This window comes from Elgaria multicarinata, chromosome 8 (genome assembly GCF_023053635.1).
Source record: "Elgaria multicarinata webbii isolate HBS135686 ecotype San Diego chromosome 8, rElgMul1.1.pri, whole genome shotgun sequence".
NCBI classification, from domain to species: domain Eukaryota; kingdom Metazoa; phylum Chordata; class Lepidosauria; order Squamata; family Anguidae; genus Elgaria; species Elgaria multicarinata.
Genome location: NC_086178.1, coordinates 51,315,794 through 51,341,981, shown reverse-complemented (window position 1 = coordinate 51,341,981; position 26,188 = coordinate 51,315,794). Strand labels below are relative to the sequence as shown.

Here is a 26,188-nt window from a genome sequence, read left to right as displayed (position 1 = left end):
CTCTTGTGATGAAGAGGGATTTTCACCAGGTGCTGCATGACCCCTGCTGAAATTCCCTTTTCTATGCAACTGTTAAAGATACAGGAGCCCTGTCCTCCTTTTCATATGGTCACCCTTTCCTGAGGAGTGGATCGCCCCCTGCCTCACTCTGAGAAATCATTTCTCTAGGAGGAACAAGCATGATTGAGGCACCTTTGCAGAAGTTGGGTTATTGGAGGCTCCCTTTTCCTTTCTACCAGTGGAAGAAACAGAAGTGGGAGAAACAGAACTGGGAAGTGCCAAGAAGGATAAGCAAAGCAGGAGTAGAAGATGGGACCTCCTCCCCACCTCCCAGAATTGTTGCATGGAGGAATTGTGGAAGGAGTGAGAGTCCGGGAGGAGGTGGTTGGACTGACTTCCTAGGACCTTACACTCAGTTTCCTTCATAGCTGTGGAATGTTTCAAATCAACTGAAATTTCTCCAGAATAAATAGGGTAGTGTGGGTGGCAGGGAGATGGTTTGATTTTGCAAGGCTTCTGGTAATCACATGTCCAGTTTTCAGAAATAGAGGCAAACACCTAGATGGAGCTTAGCGATGGGGAATGTGTGCCCTTCCAGATGTTGTTGGATTGCAACTCCCATCATTGGGTATGCAGGACTAGGGCTGATGGAAGTTGCAGTCCACCAACACCTAGAGGGTCAAACATTCCCCATCCTTGCTAATGAAGGTACACTCCTGGTAGATTGAATGGAGATGGTGATTCCCATAAGTACTCTACAATTACAGTATTTCCCAGTAATGACTGATCATGGGCAGTATCCAATGGTGTCATTCTGCAAATTCAAATTATGCTAGCGGAGCTCCGCTGAATCTTTCTGCTATGCATGCAGCAATGCACAACCAGATGCACAACTGGTTGTGCAAGTGTAATGCACAGTTGTGCAAATGTAACTTTTGTTGGATTCTCCTCTTGCGCATAGTTCAGAATCTGCTTTCCCCTAGCACAATGTGCTTTGGGCTGGATACTGCCCTAGCCCCCACCAGCTTAACTGAAGAGAACATTTCCCAAGCATTATCTAACTGTGATCGGTTGAAAATGTATTATTCATACAAGCCTACACCACTTACTATTTCATTTGGAACAGATCCCCAGCTTGGTCGTTTTTCCTCCAGGTACTTACAATAAGCTACATTTCTACAGCACACAGAAGCCAGGCATACAGGGCTTTCTGTTTGCTTGTGACTTTCAATGGTGCATTTAGGCCAAGGTGCTCTCTTTCTCCCACTAGTGAGAGAAAGGCGATTTCCTTTCTAGTACTCAGATGCAGCCAATGCTGATGAGTGTTCTCAATTTAAACAACACTTGAATGTATGGAAAAGGGCCCTCCTTATCAGGTAGCAAGACAAAGTGTTCCTGGAGTGTTTGAAATAGTTGTGTTGCTCAGCTGTGGTGGTGAACTCCTTCCTAATGACTAAGCCATCAGCGATTGGTACCCAAAACAGTTTGGCACCAGAGTATCAAAAGCTGGAGCATCTCTTCCTATATGAACATTCCTAGTCCTTTAGGTTAGGGGAGGAAGAAGGTAGGTCTCTAGATGTTTTGGACTTCAACTCCAAAATACTAGGAGTTCAAGTCCAAAACATCTGGAGATCTGCTTTCTGCCCATCCCTTAGTTGCAGCACCCCATTTATGCAATGCCCTCCCCAAGGAGGCTCACCTGGTGCCCACAAGATTATCTTTTCAGAGCCAGGTAAAGATATTCTAGGTTTTTATTATCATGATACCATGTTCTGAGGCCTTGACATTTGTGTGTGTGGGGGGAGCATTATATAAATATAATAAACAACCAAACTCTGCTGAAAAAGGGGTATATAGACTGACATTTCTTCATCCTGTTTTGCCTGATTCGAAGTGCCCTCCTGTGACTAGATGAAACCACTGCCAAGAAAGGCTCTGCTCACAGTTCCACCCCCTAAACCTGTTGCTTCAGGGAAAGAAAGGACAAGTCTGTCCAGTTCTCTGTAAAACGAGTGAGGCTGCTTATCGGAATACCTGTTGAATTGGAGATGGCTCTGAGATAGTCCAATCATTAAGCCCTATGGATAGCTGTGGAGGGTGCAAAGGATTTTGACACCCCCCCCAAGATGGCTAAGAAGCAGCAGGCTCCTCAGGAAGGCACTTCAAACGTTTCTTGTCTGACTGGTCCTCTGTCACAAGTTTAGGGCCTCAAAGCAACTTGAAGGGGCTGGTATCCAACATCACCCAGAAAACAAAACCAAATCCCTTGGTTCTTAGCATAATTGCTTTTGGGATGATTTTTATCCAATTACCAAGATTTTATTGAAACTAGTGCTATTCTGTCAGGGGGAATCAGCTCATGTAGCTGTACAGTTGTACCCCTTGCGGAAACAGAATAAATGCTATACCAGCCTTTAAATGACCAATGTGAAAAATATTCCTATTGCTGCAATTTCCTGACCACTGGTGACATTTGTATATAATCTGAGGATCCTTTATTTTAATCTGAAATGCTTCTTTGCAACATTCTGCTCTATCCATTCACAGATTACAGAGGACAATTTGTGCTTCATACTGTTCTTCTAACATGTCTAACACATCCTCCTTTGATCTTCAGATGGTGGACACTGGCATGGATACACTGAAGATACATTGACTGATGGCCTCCAATGATCTCCATAATGATGTACAACAACCATAGATCTTTCTCTCTTTAATTTTCCTTTGATTTTCCATTAGGGATACAAATATATTTTGAATGGATATGACATCAAAGGAGACAGAAGCAGCATATCTCCCTCTTCTAAAATTGTGAGTGGGATCTTTGCTGTTTTACTTCTTTGCTTTTTATTTGGAATAGAAGCTTAAACAATTTTTTTAGCCCTTTCTCAGGCTCAGCTACTGAGGTGTGGGTCCCACTTGTAGGTCAGACTCTAGAGGTATACACACATATGTGAGCTCTATCCCTATACCCCAGATCGTTTTCAGGAAGTTCAACTACTCACTGTGCAAGGTGGCTGCATCCAGGGCTCTCCATCCACCTGCATTGGCAACAGCTTGGTCGTCCTGGAACCCACAAACAAGACACAGTGTAAACATTACGGGAGTGGAGTGGGCAAGTCAGGGCAGGACTATGTCTTGCTGCAAGCTGCCAATAACAGAGTCTGTGGCAAAAGATGACCTTGCCCTACACTGTTTGTGTGATGAGTGGTTAGGACCTCTAGGTAACTTCCTCACAACGGAAATGCAATGGCTAAGCAACCTGTTGAGGGGTGCAAGGGTCAAAGGCAATTTGCATGGATCCCTTCCATCTCTTTGACATAATTTACTTAATTTATATGTGAACCTGTAATCTGCATAGCTGCCATTAGTGGCTATTACACTTTTTTTCTAGGAAACTCTTGATGTGCAATGAATCAGGGCTGTTGCTGCTGCTGCTGTTGTTCTAATTAAAAAACATATCGCTGTGTTTGGCCCCTTAGGATTTTTTGCCACACCATTTTCATGGCTCTAACTATGAGGGCTGGAAACTTAATTTTAATGATAACAGAGATTCTCCGGATTGCAACAAAGAACTTGCCCTGCAAAAGAGGATCTTTCAAAGTTCAGGCCTTTTCAGGTTTCCGATTCCTCACCTGATTGGTCTAGTGGATCCCATGTGGCCCAGCTTGTCAGGTGGCAAAGGTGATCCCATCCCATCTGCTGAGGTTCAGGGGATACACAAATGTAGGGAGGGGAAAATGCAACCTACATGTACATCGAATCACAGATAGTAGAGCTGGAAGGGGCCTATAAGGCCATTGAGCAACTCACTGGAACTTAAGTTTGACTGAACAGGCATAGGAGTGGGCTGCTTGTCTGCAATTCTAAGCAGTAAATGTCACTGAAATAATGCACATTGCTGAGTAAACAAAGTGAGCATCAGGCTGTAGGCATCGAAGAAGTAACTGACAGAGGAATTTCTACAACCCATAGCACAATCGCAACTGCAGTTTGAATAGTGAGGAAATGTGAATTCCTTGCAAGAGCTGCTATGATGTGATCAGGATGTCATGAAACAACATAGCTACCAAGATTATTTAAAGAAAAGAAAAAAAGATCTGAAAAAGCCGGGCCCTTTGTCTGTTTGCATAATATGGCACCATACTTTCTAGGCTGAATGATTCCATCCATACAGGTAGCAGATCAGTTCCAGGGATGGAAACATTTCATAGTGTAAGGGATAAATCTAGGGAAGAATGGATTTGGTATTATCTATTAATTAAAATTATACAACAACACCCCTCCAACTGGCAAATGCCCTCAGGGCAGCTTAACGTGGAAACAATATCCAAACGATTCCAGATTCTTCATTAAGGACAAATACAAAATTCTAGGTGTAACTGAGAATCAGAAATAAAGATGCTGGGGCTAAAAAGCAAAGCATATTTTTTTTATAATGGGTAAGAACTGAATAGATTAAGCTCCAGGAAGCTAAACTTATCTATATTTTTGACCTTCAGGGAAAAAAACAATTGGGGAGATTTTTGGGGAAGGGAAACACCATAAAGGGGAAAAGATAATAACACTCCTCTTCCTCTAATATTCTGCTTTTAGACTGCAGCCTCTGCAGCTGCATTATGAGGAGGTGGGTGGGGATCCCACTAAGGACAAGCTACAAACAACTAAGCATCTCCGTGGAGGCTGGTGGCTTATAGGAGCTATCCAAGGTGCTGAACCCCAGGCCCGAATGGGTTCAGCACCTTGAATAGCTCCTCTAGAGTTCTGACTGGTTCTGTTGGAAACCCCAAAGGGATTCACAACCCCACTGCCATTGGAGCCCCCAGCCCCCATTGAGGCATCTTACATAGTTTGCCCCTTGGAGATAGCCGACCACAGATTGTTTGGGCTGAGCAGGAGCTTCTCCTGCCTGTCTGCCTGCCCCAGCCAGTTTGCCCAAGGCCTCCAAAGAATGTTGGCACTCAGCCATGTTCCATCTCCTCAACTCCAGTCTTCTTCTGTACCTGAGAGAAGCTCAAGAGGTCCTTCCTCAGCACTGGCGTCAAAGGTAGGCATGGCTGGGCCCCTGCCAGAGGCCCCAAACCCAGTACAACCCCACAATAAACCCCTGGAGTTGCTCCTCCTCTTTACCTTTGCAATCTGCTTGTTCACCTGACTCTTATTGGGGCCCAGACAATGGAGGTGGTGAGAGGGAGGGGCAGCAGGTGCCCCAGCCTATTTACTCATTGGCTTCCTGCCTGTCAAGCAGAGAAGCTGTAGCAGTGATGAGAAAGAGGATGAAGAGCAATAGCTGCTGGTGATAATGGCAGCAAGAAGGTAGATTCACTGAGGGAGGAGATCCATTGAGGGTGCCTTGCCCAAGTGTCCACAAAAACCTGGAGTGAGCAATATGCTTCCACTATCCCCTCACTGTTTTTCGGCTTCTTATAGATAGTGGACCAATCCACACCCTTTTCCTGCTCCCTGGATAGGTATGAATTGGCACTCACTTGTGAGTAGGACCTTACTCATAAGCAGAACATAGCCTCAATTCCTGTCAGAAGAAGCATCTGGAGCTGCAGCAACAGTTGGCTCCTTGCTCGCCTTTCCCCTAGGCCACTTGCCCAGGAGACATGGCTGCCCACCACCTCCAAAGCCAGATTGCTCTTCCCCTAAGAGTTTCCCCTTAGCTCATCCACTCATCTTATTCACTCTTTCCACAGGACTCAGGTGTGGGTGTGTGGGACCTCCTGGCCATCCTCCCACATAAATGTAGCACATTCTTCTGCCTGCAGACTTACGGGCCCTGTAGCTTCCTCAGCTCTATGATGTTATATAGAATATAAACTAGAGAAGACAGAGATCTGTGCTTGTGTAGGATACTAGTGTGTACAACCCTAAAGAGATGCTGGAGGCTCCCATGGTACTTTTCTGCTTGTGCCATGATCACTAGTCTCCAGAGCTCTCGGGAGGCTCAGGCAAAAACATGTTGGGTGGGACTAAGCCCCAGGGTGGGTACCTGATGGTGACGGAGGAACACTGGGCCAGCCTCTTGCCAGCACTTTTCAGTCCAGTATAGATCTGCCCCATCTCCATTGCCCCTTCAAGGCCCACAACTTCCAGGAGTTGATCACTGAGGTCTAATGAGAGAAAGGTGAACATATTAGTAGAACATGTCTATTATTTATTTATTTATTTCTGTTGCCAAAAGTTGTAACTGTTATATTGTGTTATTGAACAGTATTTTTTAAAAAGATATTTTTGTATTTAAGCCTCTTAGAGATTTTACTAGGTTAAGGAGAATAATAATAAAATCATCAATCAAGCAATCATCATCATGGGAGGACTGAGAGAGAGGATCCACATGGGAATTGGAACTGTAATCTGTTTCACCTTTTGAATCCTTGGTTGAAACCTTGGTTGAATCCTTGGTATCTCCATTTAAACAGAATCTTAAGTAGCCAGATTGCAAAGACTCCTCCTTTTGGAGAGGTGTTGCCAGTGAGAGAAGGAAGTATCATTCCCAAGGTGTGGACTGAAGGTACGTGATACAGTAACTGTGCTGAAGCTAAGCAGGTCTGAGTTTGGTCAATGCCTGAATGGGAGACTGCCTGGGAACTACACAGACATTGCCTTGAATTCCATGGAGGAAAGGTGGGATATGGATATAATAAATATTATACAATAGTATAAGCCTATGCGGCAGGGTCTTGCTATTTACTGTTTTACTCTGTACAGCACCATGTACATTGATGGTGCTATATAAATAAATAAATAAATAATAATAATAATAATAATAATAATAATAATAATAAAAACAGTAAAAGGCATTGTGGGGGAAGCTGTACCATTCATCCTCCATGACATAACGGGCATTGTGCATAAGTGCCTGTGACACTTGCACATCCACATTCGAAATACCACTCCAAATCACATGGCCTGGCCACTTGGGAAAAGAATCAGCTACCTTGGAAAAGAATCACATCCTCTGGGGAAATGAGATGAGGACTTGAAAAAATGTGACACCACTGAAATGGAAGTGTTTCCTTGGGATGAGGTGGTGGGAATGTTCAGACCCTATATAGAAACCAATGGGAGCAACCACTGTGCATTTAGTAGCACTCTTGAGGATCAGCTCCAATTCATTTTCAGAGGGACTTGTATAGGATAAGACCTTGGGAAGTGCTATCAAATCCACAGTGGCTGCTTATTTATTGCATTGGACACAAACATCTTCCCTTAAGGAGGCGCCTTTTGAGTCAAGGATATAACATTTTTTCCAGCCCTCAAGACTGATGAGGCAGCTAATGTTCATTAGCGGGGGCCTGGCTTTGCTCCTTTGGGCTATCGGCTTGGCAGTCCCCATTGCCTAAACTCAGCAGTGTGCTTGGGAGGTCCCATTTTTGTTGTCTGTTGTGTAGGGAGAAAAGCGTGTCCCAGATTAACAATGAATAGCAGGCAAGGAGAAATAAATGTGAAAGCTGAGTAAACTGGAGGCATTCCCTTAGTTCACGCCCAGCCATTTGTCCGTGCCAAGGGTGCACCTGCATGCCTAAAATTGGAGTCAGTTCCATGTAGTCATTTCCCTTCTTCGTTGCCCCGAAACAGCATTTTTAATTCCCCAAAGCTAAGCCGAGAAATCAGTGTTGGTGGCCTCAAACAATCCCATAGCCTCAATTTCCTTCCTCCTCTTGCTCTGGGGAGTCCATTGGACTAATATGTTCCATCTCTAAAACATGGAAGGGACTCTAAATATTGGCATCAGAGTGTTTTTCTCTGGGACGGTTCTCTCCCCCCACCCTTTTCCAGGAGGCAAGGAACATAATTAAGTTGTGGATCAGAGCTACTAGCAGCTCAAACCTCCAAATACTCTGCTGGAACACACTTATCTGGCTAAAAGCAAGGGGTTTGTTGGCAACGGGCTCTAAAGATTAGGCCGATAGTGGATCATATACAGTTCCATTGTTAAGCTAACTGTTTTCTGTGACTCAAGACTAGTTTATAAATAACCCCTGTGTGTGTCCTGCAGATGTAGCTGCTTCAGGAAGCAATCATTGACAGTACTGAGAAATCCCCTTTGCAGCAATGTACCTGGTGGCTTGTTTTCAGGCTAGTTATCCGTCAGTTATCACCTGTGCAGGCAATATGAAGGCAGGGTTGAAAATCACATTGCTGCTGGGTGGCAACCCATCTGTGAGCCAACCATTCCAGCAGAAAGCGGGGCAGGGAGACACCTCAGTGGAGGCCGATGGATCCAATATCAGTGAGGCAATGAATCTGCTCCGGGCTTCAGTCAGAACTCTAAGGGAGAGCTCTGACTGAAACCCGGAGCAGATTCACTGCCTCACTGATATTGGATCCACTGGCCTCCACAGAGACACCTTTGGCAGGAGAGTAGTCAGCTGGATGTCGCCTGTAGGACTTTCGTTGCCCACCACTGGTCTATTGCTTTAAAGCTACAGTCCTCCAGATGCTACCTCTGCAACTCAGGGAAGCAATTGGGAAAAAGTGATTTGGAAACGTGCCATCCACTGTTCCAAATGAAGACGATGCCTAAAGGCTCACTTTGAGGATCGTGCTGTAAATGCCAGCAGACCTTGCTGCCTCTGATTCCACGTCAGCCTTCTCCGCTCAGAAATGCTCCTGCATTAGTCACAATGGAATATTCTGGATAGAGGGCTGTTTCACCACCTCTGCAACTTCCTCCCTCCGGCTTGTGCTGTAGCCTGTATTAAAGCATCCTCTTCATTAGTCATCCTGCCATGCCTAAGTAACGCCTGCTATGCCACTCTCCTTTTTGATGCTTTCCGCTTTCTCCCACATGGATATAGATAGGCCTCTCGCTTATTTCCAGCCTGCCACTCTCACTGAAAGAGTGTTTCGGAGAAACCAGGGGTGCGAACTGTGAATCGGTGACCTCTTGGCGACAGAGCCTACCTTTCCTTTCCAGCAGCTGTACTCTGCCCTGCCCTGCTGTGCCAGTCTCATTATTAGCCCAACTCCCTTAATATTTAATTAGCTTACAACAAGATCCATTTTCTGTAAAACTTCAGACTCATACGAGACCGGCATGGATAGAGGGGAATTAAATATGCAACCTCTAATGAAACTCAGGTTAAAGACAAATGTGAAAATACCATGCCCCACCCCCCAATATAATACTGATTTAGATTGCTTGCATTGGCTGCCTATATGTTTCAAGGTGCTGGTTTTAACCTATAAAGCCTTACATGGCTTGGGACCACAATATGTGACGGAACACCTCCCCCGACATGAACCTACCCGTACACTACGCTCAACATCTAAGGTCCTCCTCCAAGTGCCTACTCGGAGGGAAGCTCAGAGGATGGCAACAAGGGAGAGGGCCTTTTCAGTGGTGCCCCCCAATTATGGAATGATCTCCCCAACGAGGCTCGCCTGGCGCCAACATTGTTATCTTTTCAGCACCAGGTCAAGACTTTTCTCTTTTCCCAGGCAGTTAACAACATAAGCTGAGTTTTTAAATTGACCCTAGAATAGTTGTTTTAAATGGATATTGTTGTTTTTATGCTTTTGATGGTTTTAAATTTTTGTATATTTGTTTTTAATGTTCACTGTTTTCGAACTTTTGTAAACCGCCCAGAGAGCTTCAGCTATGGGGCGGTATATAAATGTAATAATTAAATAAATTTAAATATATAACTAACCTCCTTATGCTGAAACCAATGTGTTCGTGCTCAGGATATGGAGAGATGACTAAGAACAATATAGAATGATATAGGTGGAAGGGACCTAGTCCAAACTCATCTCAAAGGCAGAACCCATCCATCCATCTGGATAATCCAGAGCACCATGTGCTACAGAGAACAGGCACACTGCAGACAAGTTGCATACATGATACATGACAAGTAGATTTAAACATTTCATTGAAACAAGCCACACATGGCTGATTATTCAGCAGCAATTTAGACATACTATCATGATCATACTTTGGGAACAGGTTGCATAGAAAGAGAAGAAGAAAAACAAAACTGATGGCCAATGTCCACCAACTCTGTGTTCTTCTTGCATCTCCTTGGATTTGTTGTCCAAGAGAAAGGCAGGTGCCCTTACTACTGGGGATTCCTTATGTTCACAGCTGGAAACCAGTGATATTGGTGGCATTAAAAGATTATTTAGATCTTTAATGATGGCTCTTTCGATGTTGCATGCTAAGTTGTTGTCACTTGGGCTGTCTAATTGTCATGTGCCCTGTCACGTCTAAATAATCTGCCTGGCCTTGTGCCATCCCTTTCAGGTTCTGCCTTGCTGAGCAAGTGGGTATGCAATGACAACCTGGGGAAGAGTGTCAGGATGGCTCACCACAAGAGCAAAACCTAAGTAACTGCACCCCTCTTCTTCTATATACATAGCTTTAATTCCTGCTGAGGTTATGCAGGGTTGGCATCAAGTGTAGGCATCGTTGGACACCTGCCAAGAGCCCACACCCCAGCAGGGGCTGACTGACAAGAGCCTCCTGGAGTTGATCCTGCTCTTCACCATGGCAAGCAGCTTGTTTACCTGCGTCTCACTCTGGCCCAGACAATGGTGGTAGTGAGAAGCAGCGGATGCCACTGCCTGCTTGTTCACTGGCTGAGGAGCAATAGCTGCTGGTTATAATGGCAGGGAGAACATAGATTCACTGAGGGAGGGGGCCCATTGAAGGTGCCTAGCCCAAGGACCGTCATGAACCTGGAGCTGGCACTGGTCCTCGGCTCCACTTGCAACTCAGCTTTGAAACGTATTCTTGAGTGCTTGATCTTCCTGGATTATGGGAAGGCCCAGCTTGAATCTCTGCTCTTGTCTCCCTGTGTTCCTGTCTACCCACATTAATATCTTTGTACTGGGTATTGTTTTTGTAACCACACTGACCATAAAACCTGTACTGGGGTTAGAGATCATGCCTTCCAAACAATGACATTCTTTGTTGTTGAATGGTTATTGAAAAGAGTCACATGGATTCACTCCCTTAACTTTGAACTCCATCGGAGAATAAAGTGTCAAATTGACGACTCAATCAATTTATGCTAGCAAGATTCTGAAATTGTAAATTTCCCTCTCCTGGGACAACAATTCCAGCATTCAAGGCTTATTTTTAGGGATGTGCTCCGCTTCTAATTGGACTGGCGAATTAGAAGCGGAGCGGGGTGCTTCGCCTCCCCTTAAGGCGGAGGCGAAGAGGATTGGGGGGCTGGCGGAGCGTGGCGAAGAGGATCGAGGTGAAGGCGGTCCTTCGCCTCGATCCGGAGCTCCGCCGGAAAGGTAAGTGGGGTTTACCGGGCCCTGCCGCTGTCGCCCATGCGGCAACAGCGGCAGGGCCCGGTAAAGCCCCCCTCTCCCTTACCTGCCTCCGTCCACGGTCCCTCGGCTTCTTCAATTGAGCCCGCGGTTCAACCAGGAAGTCTGGGCCGCACTTGCGGAGGTTAGAGTACTTGCGGCCCAGACTTCCTGGCTGAACCGCGGGCTCAATTGAAGAAGCCGACGGACCGCGGACGGAGGCAGGTAAGGCCCCCCTCCCCCTTGGTCCCTTACCGGGCTCTGCCACCGTGCGGCGACGGCGGCAGGGCTCGGTAACCCCCCCGCCCTCCTCTCCCAGCCTTACCTGGCACCACTCCCCTCCACTGCGGAGCTCCGATTCGGAGCTGGAGCTCAGTGGCGAAGAGGAGTGGAGTATGGGCGGAGCGGCGTGGAGCGGAGCGGGCCAATCCGAAATTTTCGGATCGGCCCACGGGGTGGAGCGGGGGGTCCATGCACACCCCTACTTATTTTGTCCCACTGCATGTGGGAGAGAAAGGCTGCCCATTAAAGAACCAGTGAAGGCGCAGGGCAAGAGATACAATAACTTTTCCTACCCCACCACAACACTACAGAGCGTTAAAGAGACAGGCATCACCTCCAGCTGAAAGCCAGGGCTCAAGCTACACATTACAGTAGTAGATCTTTGTCTTATAATAAGGGCTTGCTCCAAACATCATGTCTAAAGTGGAGAATGGGGTAGCGTTTAAAGCACGAACAGGGCAAGTAGCAGGAGTGGCTGAACCCCTCTCCCAGTTTGTACTACTACAGCTCCTCTCCCAGGTTTCGTCCCCCCCCCCCCGCCCATCAGTCTAACTTTGGTATCAAATCCTGACTGAGAGGAAAAGCGACTTCAAGTGGTGGAGGTTAGAGCAGAGAATGAGTGGAGAATTTGGAAGTGGCACCTGTGCACGTCTTTGGCAGGTTAAAAACCACACCTCTCACTTTAGACGTGACTGGAAAAGACTTGCATTTGGTCTGCTGCTGTGCCATGTGTGGTTTGGGCCCTAGTGAACAGTAACACAATACACCTGTCATGGTGAGCTATGAGAAGCCTGCTCCTGAGTCTCTGGGAATAGCTGTAGCTGTCCTTCCACATGTCCTAAGCTTATAATAATCAAAGAAGGTATGCGTCTGTCTGTCAGGACTATAGCTCCAGCTGCCTGAAACTAGGCATACATACTAAGGGGACCTCAGGGGTGTGCACCTGAGGGATATTTTGTTTTTAAAATGCATTAATTTATTTTAAATTATTTAAACTAAATAACTTCTCTAGCCAGTGCATAGCCTTATAGTTTGAATCCAGGGGTGATTAGTATACTGAGGGACAGAGTTATATGCCTGCCCCCTTCCCTCTGCAGTCGGGTTAATGGAGTGGAGCCCCCTTCGTTAGGGGTCTAAAGGGGTACATCATGGCAGGGGACATGCCTAGGATTGCCAGCGGGCAAAGCTTCACTCAGACAGGGTGGGCACAATGTGTCCAGCTCTGACAGCAGATATATTTGCTTGAAGGTGTTACTGTATCAAACTAAGGGCTGTTCCAAACCGTGCGAAGCCAGATCTGTATGCTATGGGAAGGAGGGAAGGAAGGAAGGAGGGAAGGAAGGAAGAAGAGCCAGCCAGCCAGAAAGACTACTTCCCTGCAACTCTGCAGTGGCCAACTTTTTTCATGCCAAGTCTCTTGGGCAGTAGGTAATTCACCCCTCCCCCGGTTGCTGCACACCCACAGCATAATTTAGACAATGGATATCACTCAGCTATTAATAGGGATTGGAGAGAATTTTATTTGGAACTAATTTGTAAGTTAAATCACTTAATTTGCAAATCCTGGACTGACAAACGCATTGGAACACAGTTATCCTTCGGATTGCATGCTTCTTCAAATTTTGCAATGCAGTTCTCAGCTCAAAAACTGTATACAAAATGCATATATTAGGGAAAGTTGTGTACAGAAATGTGTATATTTTGGAATGTTGCATACAAAAATGTATATATTATAGAAAGATGCATACATAAATAAATGCAAGTTTTCTTGCATTTTTTTTTTAAAGAAAAGACGGATGAGGAAATTGAAGGAATGGATTTATGATTGAATACATGCAAAACTGATACAGACTGGATATAGACTGAGTTGTCCCTACTTAGCACTAGTAGACAAGTTGTCAATGAAGCAGCAGCAGTCTCTGCCCACCTAACATAGGGGACCCAGCTCTACAACTAACTTTGATGCCTGCTCTATTTCTTCATCTGCTTCAGCAATATCTCTACTGGATTTAACAACATCGGCCATAGCATCAAGGGCTCATTCATCTGATGTACACTAATGTTATAGATGCCACAATCTCCCAGAAATGCCCTTTGGCATTTTAGAATGACTGGTTAAATGGGGACATTTTGAAGTAAGTGAATGAATGAATGATCACAAGTGAATTTTAGGCATGTCTCTATTTCCCTTCCCTTTCCCTGTTTCCTCCCTTGTGACCATTTCTAGATTGTAAGCCCCTCAAGGCAGGGACTCAAACTTTCATAATTGGTAAAGTGCCATGTATATGAATACATGGTATAGAGCTAAGCAAACAACAGAGATTAGACATTAAAAATGGGTCCATTCAGTGTGAGAGAATGTGAAACACTATCTTTGATCAGTGGGTCATAAGAACAAAAGAAGTGCCCTGATGCTGGATCAGACCAATGGTCCATCTAGTCCAGCACTCTGTTCACACAGTGGCCAACCAGCCACCGGCCAGGGATGAACAAGCAGGACATGGTGCAACAGCACCCTCCCACCCATGTTCCCCAGCAATTGGGGCACACAGGCTTACTGCTTCGAATACTGGAGATAGCACATAACCATCAGGGCTAGTAGTCTTTGATAGCCTTCGCCTCCAGGAATTTATCCAACCCCCTTTTAAAGCCATTCAAACTGGTGGCCATTGTGGTAGTGAGTTCCATAATTTAACTATGCGCTGAGTGAAGAAGTGCTTCCTTTTATTTGTCCTGGATCTCCCACCAATCAGCTTCATGGGATGACCCCGGGTTCTAGTATTTTGAGAGAGGAAGAAAAATGTATCTCCATACCATGCATCATATTCCACAATATTCCAACAGAGCAACTTCAAAGGAAAAGTACCGGGTGAGGCAGTAGGACTGGAGCATATAGGTATTGTATTGGGCGTGGATAATGGTCACAGGTGCAATTCCCCATGAAATTCTCCTGTGCATGCTCAGTAGAGTTCTTGGCACAGCTCCCACGTCTTTTACTGGGGAGAACTTGGGATAGGGTGGGAAGAGATTGTGCCCTTTGTGCAGATTTTGCATTACAATCATGAAATTGTCTCCCATTTCCATGTGTACTACAGTCATGGTAATCTGGTAATCAAGCTAACTTAATTTCCTATTACTTGTTAGTTCTCAGTGGATGCAGCATACTTCAACCCATGCACATTTATGCCCATCACTTTCACAGATGAAGTAGGTTGTTATGCATACTGCCACAATAAATCTAGCTTTGGGGCTCTTCAGAATTGGCAGGTATGGATTACTTGTGAGGCCGCTGGGTTGAGTGTGGGTTGTTGTTGAACTACAGGTTGTTTGTTGAACCTTGGGTTAGCATGTTGTCTGAACCCAGGACAATTTCCGTAGGGTGGCTTGTTAACCATCCTGAACAACCCAACAACAAACCATGGGTTTTCAAGGTGTCTTGTTCGAGAAAAATGAGCCACACTGCATGGTTATCAAGCTACCCTGTGGAAAATGTCATGGGTTTGGACAACATGCTAACCCAAGGTTCAACAAACAATCCACAGTTCAACAACAACCCAAACTCAACCACTGAGTGGGGTTAGAATATTGTGTGAACCCAGTCAGTTTCTGGCAACGGCAGCTGCACAAAGCTAGCTTCGAAACTGTCTGGAACTTTCCACCTGCTCCTTCTACTGCAGTCCCAATGGAAAGGTCACTCACCTTGGACACAGAACTTGAGCTCTTTGGCATCAGTAACTACAGAGGATTGCAACTTTTCAGGTACTTTCTTGCTCATCCGGTTATAGCTGCGTTGTTTCTTGGTCTCTCCCCAGAGATTAGAGCCTCCATACATGCTGGGAATGTTGAGGACTGCAATGCCCTCCAGTGAAGTGCTGCTCAGATCCAGAATGGTTCCATCACACTTGCAGGCATAGAGAGAGATGGGGATATAGAAAGACACAATGAGGCATTAAACATCTGAAGTGATCTACCATGCACAGCATCTTTATTTATTTAAACATTTTTATTCCACTTCCTAAAAATCCATGATGGCTTCGAACTGCCATAGAAGCAATAATCAAAATACATAATACAGCAACAATGTACAATTAGCTGAGGTGCTATCAGCAGTGGAGGTTGGTGACTCTGATGTCAGTGGGGTAGTAAATCTGCTGTGGGTTTCGGTCAAAAAGGAGCTATCCAAGGTGCTTTGCTCAGTGTTCAGTGTCCCACTCAGCAGAATGAGCAGGAAGGCCCCCTAATGCTGAGGTGCTGGCTTGCCACACTTGGAAGTAGGTGAATTGATACAAATTACCATCTAAATAGCCTCCTTACCCCCCATTAAGACCATTAAGTTGAGAGAGTAATCCGATGGACCTTAGGATGGATCATAAAACCCCTCTGAGATTGGAGGCAGCGCCCAGAAGGGGCAGTTGGAGAACTGATCCCAGACCTCTTCCCCTCACATCTGTTATGGAGAGAACCATGCTGGCTGGCTCTCCGAGATTGGAAAAGCAACCTCAGAGCCTCAGGAAAGGGGGCGTTCCAGTGGGCGGGGAGGAGACTGAAGAGTTATCCGGAGCTTCCTTCCCTCCCCTCTGAAATGGCCTCACTAGATGAGATGAAAAGCCCATCTAGTGAAAATACAGGGCTGTGTCTTGACAGCAGTGTATTGGCGCCGCAAGCCCCTGAACCCCGCGTTTGCGCTCCTTGGTGTTATCCCCATGGCATGGAGCGCAAATGTGGGTTTTCAAACCTCACTGGAAGAAGCAGGCTGGGCATCTCCCTGCTGGTCTGCCCCCTCCTTCCACCTCCTCTTGTCCAGCCATGGTGACCAATCAGGGGTCGCCATTGGCTGGGACACGCCTCTACAGCAAATCCGGAGCAAGGGGCAGATGGTAAATACGCATCAGCGCCTTGCTCACAGCAAAAAGTCATGGTCACCAAGTTTTTTTAATTCAGAGCTTCGGGGGAATGCCTTGGGACAGCTCCACAATGGTGGCTGTGTCATATAAATGACCTAGCGCCACTGTGGAGCCACCCTGGGGCTTTCCCCTCATCAAGACAAGTCCCAGGAGATTGGAGGATGGGGAGGTGAAGACTGCCTCCGCTGTATGTTCCACCCTGAAGGCAGAATATAGGAAACTCAGAAGCCTCTGTGTTCAGGGGCTACTGAGAAACGAAGGCTCCATCATAGGCTTGTGCACTTAAGCAACCTTCTCCAATCTGATGCCCTCCAGGTTTATTGGACTAATGTTCCCAGAATTCTTTGCAAGAGGACAACCTGATGCCCTCCAGGTTTATTGGACTAAAGTTCCCAGGATTCTTTGCAACATATTTCTTGTGTAAATATACCTTTATAGTTTCTCCAGATACCCTCTCCTGAAGTCTTTAAAGGGTGTTTCTGTGCCAGACTGCCCTGCCATCTCAGCTGAGTGATTCATCTTTGTCTCATCTTTACATGTTTTTTTTAATTGACATAAGACATTCGTTACAATTATATTTGAAAAAATCTCGTCATTCCAAATTGCCAATATCATATTCTTTTATACGAAGTAAGTGAATTGCTACAAATGTAGATAGGGAAACTTTCTCCCTCTCTCATAATACTAGAACCTGGGGCCATTCCATGAAGCGAAATGGTGGGAGATTCAGATAAAAGGAAATCCTTCAGCAGACAGCACAAATTTAAAATAGGGAACTTACTGCAAGATGTAGTGATGGCTGCCAAATTGCTTTTAATGTTGTGCTTTTAATATTATACCTAACAGTATTTTAGTATTGTGAACTGTTGAGGGATTTACTGAGACCCAGTGTGGTATAGTGGCTAAGTTGTTGGACTGGGAGCCAGGAGAACCGGGTTCTAGTCCCCACTCAGCCATGGAAGCTCACTGTGTGACTTTGGGCCAGACACAGACTCTCAGCCCAACCTACCTCACTGGGTTGTTATTGTGAGGATAAAATGGAGAGGAGGAGGATTATGTACACTGCCTTGGGTTCCTTGGAGGAAAAAAAAGGCAGTATATAAATGCAATAAATAAATAAATAAATAAATAAATAAATAAATAAATAAATCAGTTGGATATAAGTTCTACAAATAAAAAATGGACAGCTTTAAAAGGTGATTGGACAAATTCATGGAGCATATAGCTATCAATAGGTACTAGTCATGAGAGCTATATATTACCTCAAGCATGAGAGGATGTAGGCCTCTCAATACCAGTTGGTAGGGAACTTGAGCAAGGGGATGCTTTTGCACTCGTGTCCTGCTCGTGGGCTTCCCGAGGCATCTGGCTTGCCTAGGGAGACTATATGAAAAGGAGGACAGGACTCTTGTATCTTTAACATTTGTATTGAAAAGGGAATTTCAGCGGGTGTCATTTGTATATATGGAGAACCTGGTGAAATTTCCTCTTCATCACAACAGTTAAAATGCAGGAGCTATACTAGAGTGACCAGATTTAAAAGAGGGCAGGGCACCTGCAGCTTTAACTGTTGTGATGAAGAGGAGATTTCACCAGGTTCTCCATATATACAAATGACACCTGCTGAAATTCCCTTTTCAATACAACTGTTAAAGATACAGGAGCCCTGTCCTCCTTTTCATATGGTCACCCTAGGCTTGCCACTGTGGGAACAGAAAGTTGCACTAGATAGGCCTTTGGTCTGATCCAGTACAGCTGTTATGTTCTTAAAGTAGCACAGCAACACATCAGCAGAAAGCTACATTGGCAAAAAGTATCTATATTGGCCTGAATACAAGGCAGATGAATAGCAAAAGGGACATGGGTGCTGCTCCAGTCCAGAATGAGCAATGGCTGCCAACAAGCTAAACCCTATCAGTTCTGTTGTTCTTCATGAGCACATTACAACTGAGCCTCCAATGGGCTGGCTGGGGAAGTAAAGGTCTGGCAGGCCACAGAACGTGACATAGATCTCATATATATATTCGCACAGCACAGGGATGAACATCCAATGGGCAGTGTGTGTGTGTTTCCCTCTTTAACCCTGCTTTTGTCTCTGTGCCAGGGTGGTACAATGGCCTCTTTGAGAAGGGGCAGCTGACGGGCTGTTGGCAGGGAGACTGGAAGTAGACATTTGCAGCTGGGGAAAAAACCAACTTTATTTCCAGGAGTCTATACCGTAACTGATGCCAATTTCCAAAACAAAACTGCCATTTCTCTCCACTCATGACAGATGCCTGGAGCCAGAGGGAAGGCAAACTGTTACTTTCATCTTGAAATGCTGCCAGATTAACACTTTGCAGACCTGAAATGGCCATCTCCTGAACATATACTTGCAAAAAGATGCAGGACTGGAAAATTAAGGCCATCTGTTTCAATAAGCATTCAATCTCGGGTGGGGGAGGTGTCCTATTTTTCCTGCTCATAGATGCAGTGCTGTACAGTGTGTAGAATATGCCAATGCTCCAGAGACTACAGCTAGGTAAAAAGGATTCTTGTATATATTTCACAGTCTTGCATATATTGCACAGTCTTTGGTGCCAAATTCCAAAAGCAAGTAATGTTAGGACTCATTCAAGCCTGCGTGAAAGTTGTATCAACTAACCTGGAAAGCCTTTTTGCTAATCCTAGATGTATAGAGATTGATTGCAGCTGTGTGAAGAAAGCAACTCTGCACATGCTCAGAAATTCCCTTCAATATTACTTCATATGTTCTAAGACTGAGCTCCATCACACCAGCGATTTATCGCACACTCGCCATTCCTGGAATGTGGATCTGCAGTGTGGTACTCACATGACGGTGTCCCTGTCCTGCACTCATCTCACCTCTTCCCCCCTTGTTGCATTTTATTTTTGTGCGGGGAAGTGTGGTTGGTTGAATGGACTTTTTAGTGCTCCAACCGCCTGCCCCTCATTGCCTGCAGAAACGGAGCGCAGATGAAACCTTTAATTGCTAGATAACAAAGCCAGAGTGAGGTGGGGAAGAAAAGAGCCCACGCCAATCAGAGTACCACAACCAATGAATTGGAGGAGGAGGAAGGAGGGAGAAGGGGTGGAATGAAAGAGCAAACAAGCGAAAACCCACATGAAAGGGATCATGTGTGAGGGAGCCCTTATGAAACAGAGGTAAAAAAACTCAGAGACAAACCAGAGGGAAAAAATAGGTGTGATGGAGCCCGCTGAGTCCTGGAACTGCAAACAGGTTCTGGGGCTAAGCCCTCGTGAACCCAAGCACCAGTTGAGCATTGACCACTGCAGTTTGCCCCAAATATTTCTGGCAAGATGTGCTGTTTATACACTCCACATCCGACTTCAACCTCCCAGGCATGAATCCTTATTGCACTATAGAAAACAGAATCTTCAGAGGCAACCACTCTATTGAAAGACAGCTTTGTATTATTTTTTTTTTTGCAAGGCTGGCTGGCTCACAGAGCAGGTCAGAGAAGCAATCCAAAAGTAGAATCAAAGGTACTAATTCAAAGGACTAGAAAAAAATAACAATCCTACATACCTCATCCCATCTGGATCTGGCAATTTCTAGGGTTTCTTTATCTTTACATCTAAGCTATTCCTGAATATCTACCTTTATAGTGCCTGGAATATGACTTAGGAACTATTTTATCGCCTCCTTCTTTTAAAAGTATTTTCCCCTCTAAATATTCAGCTTCAGTTCTCTCTAACTACTTACAGGCAATACCAGGGCATTGGCCCAACATAGTTTCTAAAGAATTGATGCTCACACTTTCCTTAGATGTAATTTTGTGTGCTTCAGGAATTGAATTCAGGGAATGCTGAAATCAACCAGCAATTCTTAAAGGTTTTAGGGGTGAGCTTTGAAATAAAAGGCAGCCACATCTGTCCAGGAATAAATTCTGTTTCAGGGAGAAAATTATGTATTTTAGAGAAGATATCAGAAATCTGGTGACATTTACTGTTAAGATTATTAGGAGACCACTGGGAATGTCAGAAAATTCTGATGTCTACTGGTAGGTTTCAAAGGTGATACAGTATTTTGGTAAGTGACCAAATTTTATCCTTATTTCTCTTGATTGAAAGGCAGGACTGAAATCCAATGAATATATAAATACAGAGCAAACAATCATATTTAATAGAAAACACTAATCGCCTCATGCCCAGCTGTAATGACTAGTCACATTATCCACTGGGCAGGATATCGAAATCAGGCCTTTGGGTATTGAAGAACCTGCAATGTCTCCTCTCTTTCATGTGCATCTTTTTTGTCCATTCTTGAGGCCTTGTTTACACAAACAGCAGGCAAAGTGGTAAAATGGTTCCTGGACTGAACCACTTCAGATTGCAGGCAGGGTACCACACGATTAAATGCTTCCTCATTAAAGAAATCCTTGCACATACAAAACCAGTATATCAGGGAGGAGCTAGTCTAGAACCCTGGATTTTATAGGCAGGTGCTTTTGATAGGAAGTGTTGTTCCCTAGTTACAACTTGAGCCTCAAACCACGTGTTAAAGATGTAGCAATATCTTTTCTGTCTTCCTCCTCACTCTAGAGTAAGTGCAGGACCCCCATTCTGAATCAGGACACTAGCTTGGGGGTTGCGGACCTTGCTGTGGTCCCAATCTGGATCAAGCTTTCCATACTTGCAATTTATATATTGGGTAATAAGTGATCTGTTCAAGCAAATGGATCTATCTATCTATCTATCTATCTATCTATCTATCTATCTATCTATCTATCTATCTATCTTGAAGATGTAGGACCCCTGATACAGACTGGAACAGCAGCAGTGGGGAAGGATTAAAGCCCCCTACACTCCTCACTAGGGTCCCAATCCAGATCAGGACCCCTGAGCATACTCTAGAGTAAAACAGGAAAAAATAGCTGGAAACTGTGGACAGTAACCTTAGCACGAATGATGTAGCGCTAGAGGAAACTAGGTTCTGAACTATGTGTAAGAGAAGAATCCAACTAAAGTTACATTTGTGCAAGCATGGTTGTGCAAGCAGTTGTGCATAATGGAAAGATTTAGCAGAGCTCTGGTAGTGCTATTTCAGTTTGCAGAATGACACCGTTGTATACTGCCCCTGTGTCTTTAAAGTGACCTGCACTTTGGCCCTGAATTGCTCCTGTCTCATTAGTTCCAGGGCTAAGGTCAGGTCATGAGGCTTGCATGGCTCCCTTATCATAAGACAAAATGACTTTTGGGCTGCAAAATGAGTTAGAGAATTCAATTGCAATGTACATGTAGCACATCCCAAAATTGGAAAGAAGGATGTGTAGGCATTAAAAAAGCAAGGGGGATCTCGCTAGGGTCCAGCACAGATGAAAAGGACCTAATGCCCAGGATCTAAGTCCCAACACCCCACATCCTTGCTGCTATCTGTAATCTGAGATAGCAGGAGGGAGGGTCTCTGAGATGATTCCTCCAGGGGCAGGGCTTGTAGAATAATCCATTCCCCTGGATGAACCCCAAGAGGCCACACAGACTTGATTTGTGGTGCTGGAGTTTTTGCACCCCTGACTTAGGAGTTGTGGTGATTCACGAACTGAATACAATCTCAGCAGTGGATGTCTGAAAAAAGAAAGGCAAGGCAAATGCCATTCTAGGCTGCACTTATTTTATACATGTACTGGGTGTGCTGGACGTGGGAGGTAATAGCAGTCTTCACTTAAATACCAAACCAAACCAAACCGAACCAAAAGCACCCCTCCCTAAGTTTTAAGAACAGTTGGACAATGGAAAAACGTTCCTTAGGGGAGCTGTGGAATCTCCTTTCCTGCAGGTTTTTTTTTTTAAAGAACACCCTGTAACTAAAGGGATAGGAAATATATTTATGAGAAGGAAAGGTCAGGAGTGTCAACATGGATGAGATCCAGCTAACTGATGCTTTTGGGATGCCTTAGAATTGACCACATTACAATATTCACACATTTTTAAAAAGCGTGTTTAAACTGTTGTTTTTATTTGGGGGAAAAATAGTAGTCATGGGCTGTTTGTTCTTGAACATGCTCCTGATCCTCCTGAAAAATACCCTCTCCCTGGTTGTTTTTTGTCTCCGAAGGGGCTGTTTCAGTAGGATCAGGAGTCCTGTGACATTTATTCTTCAAAATAAACATGGCCGGTTTAAGCACTCTTTTTTTTTTTTTAAAAAAAGGTGGCCAACGTAACGTGTAGGTTGATCCCAAGATAATTAGAGTTTTGGCTCCTGAAAAGAGCACATTTCTAGGCCATCTGGATAAAAAGAGAATATTTAACAGCATAATCTTAATCTGCAAAGACTATGAAACCATTGTCCAGAGGAGCTTGTATTAGAATTTTAGCTATGAATGAAAGAGAGAACAAAAGCAGGTGGAGGTTGGGTGGGTTGATATCTCTTTCATTGGCGTCTTTTAAAAGATAAAAGGGGAGAGGTATGGAAGCAGGGACGGTGCTACCATAGAGGCCACTCAGACAGCCGCCTAGAGCGCCAAGCTAAGAGGGGTGCTGTGCAGCGCAGCACTCACGCGCGTTGTTGGCTGTGAGCTGGCCCGGGCCGGCCCGAAGATTCAGCTGGGCCTGAGTGGGCAAGATGGTGCCCCGCGCCCACCCAGCCAAAGCGAAGCCAAGGATGCTGGGGTGGGGTAGGGGGGCGGCTCCACGTTCAGACTTCTGGCCAGAAGCCGCCCTCCCAGAGCCGCTCTAGCCACCCAGATGCCGCCCTCCCAGAAGAAGAAAAAGCATGTGGTGAGCTCGACCCTGGCTCAAGCCAGCCTCTGCCTTACTCCTGAGGAAAGAGCACCGGGTCGCCTCGCCTCTCTCCTCAAACAGGCTGCAATGTCCAGGTAGGCAGGCAAGCGGGACTTCCTCTCCCTTCCCCTAGGAAAGCTAGGGACTTGTGGACTCCTCACAAGGCAAACTCTCCTGCTTCCTGATCCAGCCCACATGGATCATTGGGACTTGCATCCGAGAAAGCATTGCACCAGTGCGGCCCGATCCGCCTATGCCTCCTTACTAGGAAGTCTTATTCCCCCGAGTAAACGTGTGGAGGGGATCGGGATGCCAGGATGCATAGCAGGTTGCGTTCGCATGGAAGTAAGTCCCGGTGAATTCCAGATGGCTCGGTCCCAAATCGAAGTGAGCCAGTCGGCACGTTTGGACTTCCGCGCAATTTGGGTGTGTGTGTGCAAGTAGCTCGCCTTGCCTAGGGTGCAAAATAGTCTGGCACTGGCCCTGTATGGAAGGAAAGAAAGTAAGGGACACATATCTCCTTCCCTTAACAATGCTGTAGAAGCAAAAAGGAGCTGTAGCGTGAAGAATGGATGGAGAAGGAAAAGGGCAAAATTAGCAATGAGACTTAGGCCATGTTCACGAGGGGCTATTTTCTTTCTTTCTTTCTTTCTTTCTTTCTTTTTGGCGTGGAGTGGACGTGCTCACCTGCATCCCCCAAAGCCATCCCTACACAGAGCTGAGTGCAGATTGCACCCCACCTCCTTGCGCACACGAGTACAACCATAGCAGGCTCAGCATAGGCAAAACCAACCCAGACTGCCCGCATTACACAATGATTACATGTACAGGGAACTTCCTCCTCCCATGCTTCCATTTTGACACAAAAGTGCCAAGCTCGGATACGTTCCCATGCAACTTAAGAGCTTTTCTACATGATGCTGTTAATTGTTGTATCTACTTTTGGTTTCATTTCAGAATTGAGATCCAAGTTTTATGCAAACATCTTTTCCTTTCTTGCTTTGCCACTAGATAACCTCTGGGTGGAGCTGTGCTGTAGTGGAATAGCACATATACACATGTAGAAACAGCGCTTTCCCTTGTTCTAAACCCCACCCCCCACCCCCAGAAAATGCTCTGAAAAAACAGAAGCAAAACTGGAGGATCATGATATAAACAACTGTGAGTAAGGAATCATGAGCACATAAGAAATACCACATGTTCTAAGACTTCTGATTGAGAGGTGGATGTGCAGTAAGCCATGGACTACCTCATTGTGCACCATCCTTAAAGTGTTCCCAGAGCCTCAAGGGTTGCCAAGACTTGCTGTACCCCTGGTTCAGCATGGCAGCAACTGCTGGGGAGCATGGGAAGTGTCCTTGGGAATGTGGGTTGGGGATGGGAGGAGTTGTAGTCCAACACATCTGGAGGACTGTCATAGACTGTGTATTGTTTGCATTCAGTCTAAGAGTTGGGCTCCAACATTCTGTGACATTTCAATGGATCCTGGGGCAAACTCCCAAACCAGACCCTCCTTCACTGTTGTCCCTAAAAACACGGCCACTAGCGTAGCTTCTGTCATGCCCAAGGGCCTCTACTTCCCTTGCTCGGCTTCGTCCATTTTCTTCTGCTGCCCCTTACGCCTGGAACACTCTTCCAGAACATTTGAGATCTACAAGTTCAATCGCAGCTTTTAAAGCTCAGCTAAAAACCTTTCTCTTTCCTAAAGCTTTTAAAACTTGATGTTGTTTGGACTTTATACTATTAGTTTTACCCTACCCTGTGCCTGTTTGCATTTTCTTCCCCTCCTTATTGTTTTACCATGATTTAATTAGAATGTAAGCCTAAGCGGCAGGGTCTTGCTATTTACTGTTTTACTGTTTTACTCTGTACAGCACCATGTACATTGATGGTGCTATATAAATAAATAAATAAATAAATAAATAAATAATAAATGGGGTTGACCCTATTGTAATGTCCTTCCACCACACTTTTTGCCATGGTTTTGCTTGATGGAGGAATATATTATACTTGAAAGGGGGATGCATTTGTAGAACGCCCCAATTGCCACAGCAAGATCTTTGTGCCAATGGACAATTTCTGTATTCTAGCTTTAATGAATAACTCATGAAAGGTTCATTTATCTACCGATGGGGAACGAAGGAAATTGACAGAAAACACACACCTTACAAAAGCCCCAATACAAACTGTAAAATGACAGAGCTCTTAGCAACCACTGGCAAGTGGCTCACCCCCCCCCACTCTAATTAAAGGCTGTTTTCATGTAGCCCAAGGATGGCTATATGCAGGCACAGAGTTTACACACACACATACTTAATTCCAGTGAAGCTGTGAAATACAGCTGCAAGGGGGAGGGGGAAAGAGGCATCACTCTGTTCTCCAAAGGGGGAAAAAACAGATGAGGAATGCCCAGGTGCCGAGAAGCACACTTCAAACACCACTCGGGGTCTGTGGTAGTTTCTCCCTCCACAGAACCGGGGGCCTTTGGCATCTCTGTCTGCAAACAGGAGCTTCCTCCACAGTAGCCCACTCCCCCCACTCCTTGTACTCAGAGTGTCTCATGATGGCACAGTGGCCTGCGATGTCGCTAAAGGACACTTCCAGCTTCCAGCTGTTTGTGGAAAAGAAAGCTTCTGTTTACACACTAACAATGAGGCGCGACAGGAGATGGGTTGTTAGCTGGAATATTGTTGAATGCGTTTTAATCTGAAGATTTGCTCGGATCTATAATTGCGGGCCAGAAGCATGGTTGAGTGCCAGCTCTAATTAGCGAAGAGATGACGATTGTTTTCGTGAGGGCTGTGGAAGTCATAAACCCCAGGAGGAAAAGGAAGTGCCCCTCTGGCGGTGTCCCATCAGGCAACCTTTTGCTGGGAAGCTCTCTCCCGACTCCCTCCTGGGCTGTGGCTTCTTCTAACAACATGTTTGGAAGGCATGAGGCAAAAGACACCCATTTCTTCATACTCCTCCCAGTCAGCAGTGTG

At 45.4% G+C, this 26,188-nt stretch overlaps 1 protein-coding gene across 1 annotated transcript in view; it reads right to left on the bottom strand.

Annotated features, from left to right (window-relative positions):
• Window positions 1-26,188, bottom strand: part of DGKG (diacylglycerol kinase gamma) — a 134,742-nt gene that overhangs the window by 3,500 nt on the left and 105,054 nt on the right. The window contains exons 24-26 of the mRNA XM_063132328.1: window positions 15,256-15,457; window positions 5,999-6,119; window positions 3,006-3,066 (exon numbers count right to left, since the gene is read on the bottom strand). Of these exons, the coding sequence (XP_062988398.1) occupies window positions 3,006-3,066; window positions 5,999-6,119; window positions 15,256-15,457 (384 nt within the window). The remainder of the gene's footprint in view (window positions 1-3,005; window positions 3,067-5,998; window positions 6,120-15,255; window positions 15,458-26,188) is intronic.